At 36.8% G+C, this 7006-nt stretch overlaps 1 protein-coding gene across 1 annotated transcript; it reads right to left on the bottom strand.

Moving 5' to 3' along the window:
* Window positions 1-233: 233 nt before the first annotated feature.
* Window positions 234-2655, bottom strand: LOC114394495 (cytochrome b5, seed isoform-like). The gene is made up of 3 exons (XM_028356087.1): window positions 2418-2655; window positions 884-950; window positions 234-772 (listed from the first exon to the last, which is right to left on the bottom strand). The coding sequence occupies exons 1-3, from the start codon at window positions 2505-2507 to the stop codon at window positions 522-524; spliced, it is 408 nt and encodes a 135-aa protein (XP_028211888.1). The 5' UTR covers window positions 2508-2655; the 3' UTR covers window positions 234-521.
* Between the last annotated feature and the right edge of the window lie 4351 nt (window positions 2656-7006).

Genomic DNA, 7006 nt, shown 5'->3' with positions numbered 1-7006 from the left:
TTTGGGTGATATTAAGACCTCGTGAAGTGATGTGAAAACAATGACCAAGCAAGAGTATTAAGATTCAGAGAATCAAATCCTTTATTAAGCCATTCATAAGAACTAACCATTAGTATTAGGAAGAGTAGATTCATAGAATGCCTATGTAATTGTTTACTAAAATGAGACAGATCAGAAGATTCTTATTCCATTAGGGCCACAACTTTAGGAGAAAATGAAACTTAAGAATAACATGCTTTCAAAGGGTAGTTTATTAGTTTATTAAGAATCACCAAAAAAAATTATAATCTTAAACCGCAGAAAATTGCTCCTTTAGCAAATCAATGACAGAGAAAGGCAATCTGATATTTAAAGCAAATTACACCGAAAATGGAAACAAGCACAATGCATATGGCATATCCTAGCAACCCCTCATCATTGCAGCACAAATAGGATAAAACAAAATGCAGGGGGGGGGGCGGTTTTCAACACCAACATATTATTGCAAATGCCAGTATTCATGTGCTCTAGCAGTTAAATGATCATGTTGATTTGGTGTAGAAACGAATGCCAACTGCCAAACCCAAGATAAACAACGGAACTAGAAACTGGAGGATCCTTATGATGAACTCCGGAGTCTTGTCCTGGTTATAGTGAGGTTGTTTTGGAGGAGTGTACTTAACCTTGCTGGGGATGGTTGATGTATCAATGTCTCCAACATAGAACTCATCCATCATGGCTACGGCACTGGTGCTGTGACCAATATCCTCAAAATCATTGGTTGCATCTTTCCCTGCAAGCATGTGTCATTTGGAGTACTGTAAGGCATTTGCAGAAATATCACTTTGCTGAGACCATGAGGTATGATGAAAAATTAAGTGCATTCAAAGACACTGTTTGATACCTGTGGAAGACAACAGGACCTCATCCCCACCAGGGTGATCTTCCAAAAACTTTGTTACATTATAAACCTGTTCCACAAAAGATATGGTGAGGTAGAGGAACAGAGGCCACAACCACAACATGCTTCCTGATCAATTAGACTATTTTTAGTTTGAATTTCATCCACTAGTGACTAGTTTGGATAAACTTCTTATCAAACACCACTCGAACGAGAAGAAAGAAAATAGATAAAAATGGATAAAATTTCTCTCTTAAGTCACAGTCAATTTATACACCTAAACCTTTTTAGAAGCCCTCTTTATCTAACTTCTTCAAAAGTTGAAGTGCAAGACTTCGTTTTGAGATACGAGAGAAGTTTGATTTATTTTACCCCTTTTCTCCTCTTACATGTACTTGCAGAAAAGTTTATCCAATTTGAACCTAAATCTCTAACTTACCTCGAAAGCTCAAGTCTACAAATGGCACAATGGCATTTGACTATTTTCTTAAACCTAACAGGCACATGATTCAGTACTCCCTAGCATCATAAAATTATCAGATATGATTATGATCTATGAGAATGTGGAATGAATCCCAACCATTATGACTCCGTACTCCAATGGAGAAAGGCAATAAAAGAGGAAAAAGGAGACATGCATAAAGACAATGATATGAATGTGCGTCCTGTATGATAAACAGAATGTGCATCCTGAAAGAAGTGAATTACATGGAATATAAACGGGGAAATATTGAAAAAAATTTCTTATTTCCAGAGTTTACTAGTCAACAATGAAGGCTAGAAGCACAAAGAGAAGTTCAATACTTCATCGTTGTTTTCGAAACAACTCTTCACCTCTTTTCTACCAACTTAAAGTCCTCAATAAAATGAAGAACAAAACATAGCATGAAAGCATGTTCAACCAACATACATACCTAACCATTAATGGTCATCACTTCATTTATCAAATGCCCACCCAAATTCAATTTCATTTCAGTAAGCTGGTAATAACTAAAAACCTTAACTCTCTACCATTCACTCACGATCCAGAACATGAAATGTGGTATGGCATTAATTAATACGCAATATATATATAGTGAAGTATCTCTACAATTTCAGCTTAGCAATTCAAAATCATCAAAAAAAAGCCTTTAGACAACTAAAACCATCAATCAGTAACAGGGTAAACTACAACTTATAGCTTTCTTTCAGCTAAGGAAAAATAAAAATAAATAGAAGAAGCACTTTATATGCTTCAAATATAAGCACTGTTAATTTTTCATAATTTTTCAAAGCAGGAGGAAATGGCATAGAATGGAACCCATCAAGCAGATTTAAACAAATCCCATCCCTTACACAGATCTGGCCAATCCCAGTCCTCTAACTAAGTTAGTTTGGACAAAGAGCAAAATGAAGCACACAAAAGAAAAACTTTAAACAGCATGAATCAGAACCAACCCAACTGAATCTCTAATGGTTCCACCAAACTCAAAAACACAAGAATTTCAACAGAAGCAAAGAAAAAACTGAAACCCCACAAAGCAATAGGCAATAATACCTTGCCATGAATGACAAGCCAACAGTCTTTGGCATTGTTGTGCTGAGAGACCTCGGCCAAAGTGAAGACCTTGTTGCGCTCCCCACCCATTGCTGTGCAGCCCTCGTGAGTTAACTGTCAGCCAAAAGGAAGAATGGAGAGAGGATTTGAATAAGAGCAAAATGGGGGTGGTTGGTGAGGATTGAATTGCAAAATGGGGTTAGTTGGTAGGTGGATTGGTTGGTCGATGATGGTAATGGGTTGGTAGGAGTGGACAGTTTTCGTTTTGTCTTACCAACCCCAAGGCACTTTTCAATGCTAATGTCAATTTTTTATTATTATTATTATTAGCGAAAACATAGAATTGGTGGTATTTGTGTGTTTGTATTTGCGAGTTGCTAGGTGCACCTAGCAAATTTTGAAAAACCTAAAACTGTCCCTGCATGTTTACAAAAGCTTTTTTATGTTTTTAAAAACAACGGCACAATGGAGTGTTTGCGCAATGCTTCTCTCCATCAGTTTCTCTCTTCGGTGCACAATACTTTGTCGTTGTTCTTTGTTTCCTTGTGTTCGATTAGGTTCGATGAAGGTGAAGGTACCGATGTTCAGCATTATGGTGATCGTCGGTGGCATACAAGGTAGGTATTTGCGTTGGGTGTGCGTTCTGGTGTACCGCAGGTCGTGCGGATCAAGTTGATCCGCAATCTAATTATGGATCAACTTGATCCGCGTGTTAATTTTAAAGATACGGATCAACTTGAGTATTGCGGATCAAGTTGATCCGCAATTATCAATTTGATCCGCAGGCAAACAATCTACATGCGGATCAACTTGATCCACAACTTACTTGCGAATCAACTTGATCTGTAACAGGTTATATTTGTAAAATTTTAAAGCTTCATTTTTGTTTTTAAAGTATTACTTTGTTTGTATTGTCATTTTTTATTTGAATTATTTATACGTGTAGAATGATATAAGGTTTTGGCTTTTTACTAATGATGAGTTATTATGTATAGTTTTGTATGTTATGTATAGTTAGGTTAGGTGTTGTATGCCTGTGTTGAAATTTTTGATTTATTGCTAAGATGGACGAAGATTAGTGGATATATGAAAGTATAATGTCTGAAGAAGTGAATATGGATCATGAAAATGAAGTAGAATGTGGTGTGAATGAACCACATGTCAATTGTTTGGAAGCACTCAATACTTCTTAGGTAATAATGTTGATGATTGTGAGTGATTTAATAAAATGAATATGTTGTAGAAAACTGAAATAATGTGGATTGCTTTATAGGTGTTTGACAGCCGAGAGGAGGTTTGGCGGTGGGCTCGATCCGTTGCTCATGAAAACGAATTTGTGGCAGTGATTATAAGGTCTGACACAAACACTGGTAGTAGAGGAAGGACTTCATTTGTGTTAATTGGTTGTGAAAGGAGTGACGAGTATAGGTGTAGGAAGAAAGAATTTGTTAGAAGAGATACTGGGACTAGGAAATGTGGATGTCCCTTCAAGCTTCGTGGCAAGCCAGTGGATGGAGGACAAGGTTGGATGGTGAAATTGATTTGTGGCATTCATAATCATGAATTGGCCAAGTCATTAGTTAGACATCCATATGTCGGGCGATTGACTAAAGCTGAAAAGACAGTTATTGCTGATATGATGAAGTCAATGGTCAAACCAAGAAATATTCTACTAACTCTAAAAGAGCACAATGCCAATAGATGTACGACCATCAAACAAATATACAATGCAGGAAGTGCATACCATTCTTCCATAAGAGGAAGTGATACCGAAATGCAAAATCTAATGAAGCTTCTTGAACGAGATCAGTATATTCATTGGCACAAATTAAAGGACGAAGACGTGGTTCGTGATATCTTTTGGTGTCACCCTGATGCAGTGAAGTTAGTCAATGCATGTAATTTGGTGTTTTTGATAAACAGTACCTACAAAACAAACAGGTACAGACTCTCACTGCTTGATTTTGTTGGGGTGACACCAACTGGGATGACATTCTTTGCCGGTTTTGCATATCTGGAGGGTGAACGTCTTAATAATGTGGTTTGGGATTTAGAACGCTTTTGAGGTATATTTTTAAGATGTGATGTCCTTCCTCGAGTTATTGTCACTGACAAAGACCTAACATTGATGAATGTAGTGAAAATTGTATTTCCTGAGTGTACAAATTTGTTGTGCAGCTTTCACACAAACAAGAATGTGAAGGCCAAATGTAAATTGTTAATTGGTCAAAAAAATGCTTGGGAATATGTCATGAATGCCCAGGGAACTCTTGTTGATTGTCCTTCAGAGCAGCAGTTTGATGAGTGCCTAAAGAGTTTTGAAATGGTTTGTTCACCTTGGCCAATGTTTGTTGATTATGTCAAGGATACATGGATAATCCCACACAAGGAAAATTTTGTTACCGCGTGGACGAATAAGGTGATGCACTTAGGGAACACAACAACAAACAGGTATGAAATTGTTCACTTTTTTCCATTAACGTTGATGAATTGATGGATTTTTATTGTTGTATATGTTTATTGTTATTTGTGTATTTGAAATGTAGGGTTGAATCAGCTCACTGGGCTTTAAAAAGAGTGTTACAGAATAGCCTTGGAGACTTATGTAGTGTCTGGGATGACATGAACAACATGATGACGCTGCAGCACACTGAAATTAGAGCATCCTTTGAAACAAGTACACATGTCGTTGGACATGTCTTCAAAAAAACCTTATACAAGAGGCTTCTTGGAATGGTTTCAAGGTATGCTTTAAATCAGATTGCTGCTGAATTTGAGCGTGTTCACTATGCTGGCAAGAATCCTTCCACTTGTGGTTGTGTGATGAGAACCACGCACGGTCCTCCTTGTGCTTGTGAGCTATCTAAATATGTTGTTGGTTGCATCCCACTGGATTCAATCCATATGTTCTGGAGGAGACTCAGTTTTTCAGTCTGAGCCCGAGGTGAGCATCAAGGAAGTAATGAAAACTATATCCAACAGATTTGAAGAAATTGATGTTTGTGGTAAGTTTACTCTGAAGACTAAGCTTTGGGTGATTGCATACCCTGATCAAAATTCGATGTGTCCTCCTCCAGCAAAGGTTAACACAAAAGGTGCACCGAAGAAACCGATGAACAGAAACCCAAGGTCAACAAAGCGTGATCCATCTTATTGGGAGTATGTAGATGCTTTTCATACTCAGCAAAATAGCAATTCATCAATGAAGCGTAGTGCATCATCTTCTTAGTAGCCCAATCCAAGAAGGATCATGCCTATGTTGGATCAATTTCAGCCATTTATCCATGACTTCATTGATAACATTGTTGATGTCCAAGTTGATGGAAATTGTGGGTATCGGTCGGTTGTCAGTTTATTAGGTATGGGTGAAGACTCTTGGTCGTTGGTCCGCACCCATCTACTTATAGAACTTGGCAAATTCTCAAAAGACTGTATCTAGCTCTTTGATGGCATAGACAAATTTGAGGAATTACTCATGTCACTACATGTTGATGGGTTTACCCAGGTATTTAATTGATGTTTTTGATTTTTAAGACTTAGCTATAAAATTAATTTCGACGTCTATATTTGTTTCATTCAGGTCACTATGGATAAGTGGATGGATATAACCGACATGGGATATGTGATTGCATCAAGGTACAATGTAATCCTTGTATCCTTGTCTCACCAACAAAGTATGACGTTCTTTCCTCTTAGAAGTCAACCACCGGGAGATTCTTCGGTGCATTGTATAATTTGTATCGGTCACGTCTATGGCAATCATTTTGTTCAGGTACATTGTAGATATAAGGTTTTTTTTATATTTATGCAATCAGTTGTGTACGATTCAATTACTAGTTTTTTTTTTCATGTACACAGATTTATTTAAAAGATTGTTGTCATGCTCAAGTGAGGCAGTGGCCAACACCATATATTAGTATAATCCAACATTATAGAAGCTTCACGATGTACAAAAGCCATGTTGAATTAAATGATGATTGAAAATGCACCTTTGAATGACTGATCGTTTTGAATTTGAATCTGACATTAGAATTATCTGTCTTTGTTTATTTGTTATGTTAACATAAAAATTATTAGTTAATTGTTGTTTTTTCAAAAATAAAATAAATGGTCCAACTAAAATAAAGCGTGTTATCATAAAACGTGACAGGACACTATAAGACTTGACTACACATTGGAAAATGCAACTGTGTTAACATAAAGCGTGATAGGACACTGTAAGACTTGACTACACATTGGGAAATGCAAGTGTGTTAACATAAAGCGTGTTACCATGTCATGTCATTGGTGTGGTTTAGAACACAGACCGAAACCATGTGCACGCGTATGTATTTATTTTAAAAAATTGAATCAATGATCCTGAAACTCATCTATATATATCACACATTCGAACACTGTAAAAAATCAAACTTTCATTCCTAACTCAACTCTTTGAACAAAGTATGGCATTCTTGGGAGAAACAAGCAGTCAGACAATTGTGAACTCCACATTAGCTTTTATTTTTCCAAATGGTTCCATTGTTCACAACGACAATGGTGTTTATTTTCAAACCTCCACTCCAGTACCTTTTCGACTACCTAACGTTTGT

This window comes from Glycine soja, chromosome 18 (assembly GCF_004193775.1).
Source record: "Glycine soja cultivar W05 chromosome 18, ASM419377v2, whole genome shotgun sequence".
Classification (NCBI taxonomy): Eukaryota; Viridiplantae; Streptophyta; class Magnoliopsida; order Fabales; family Fabaceae; genus Glycine; species Glycine soja.
Note: the sequence above shows the minus strand (reverse complement) of the source record. Positions and strands in the feature narration are given on the sequence as shown.

Coding starts and splice junctions, on each gene's coding strand:
- LOC114394495 (XM_028356087.1), bottom strand. CDS start 2,507: ATGGGTGGGGAGCGCAACAAGGTCTTCACTTTGGCCGAGGTCTCTCAG. Junction 951..2,417: donor GGCTTGTCATTCATGGCAAG/GTATTATTGCCT, acceptor TTTGTGGAACAG/GTTTATAATGTAACAAAGTT. Junction 773..883: donor GGTCCTGTTGTCTTCCACAG/GTATCAAACAGT, acceptor ACATGCTTGCAG/GGAAAGATGCAACCAATGAT.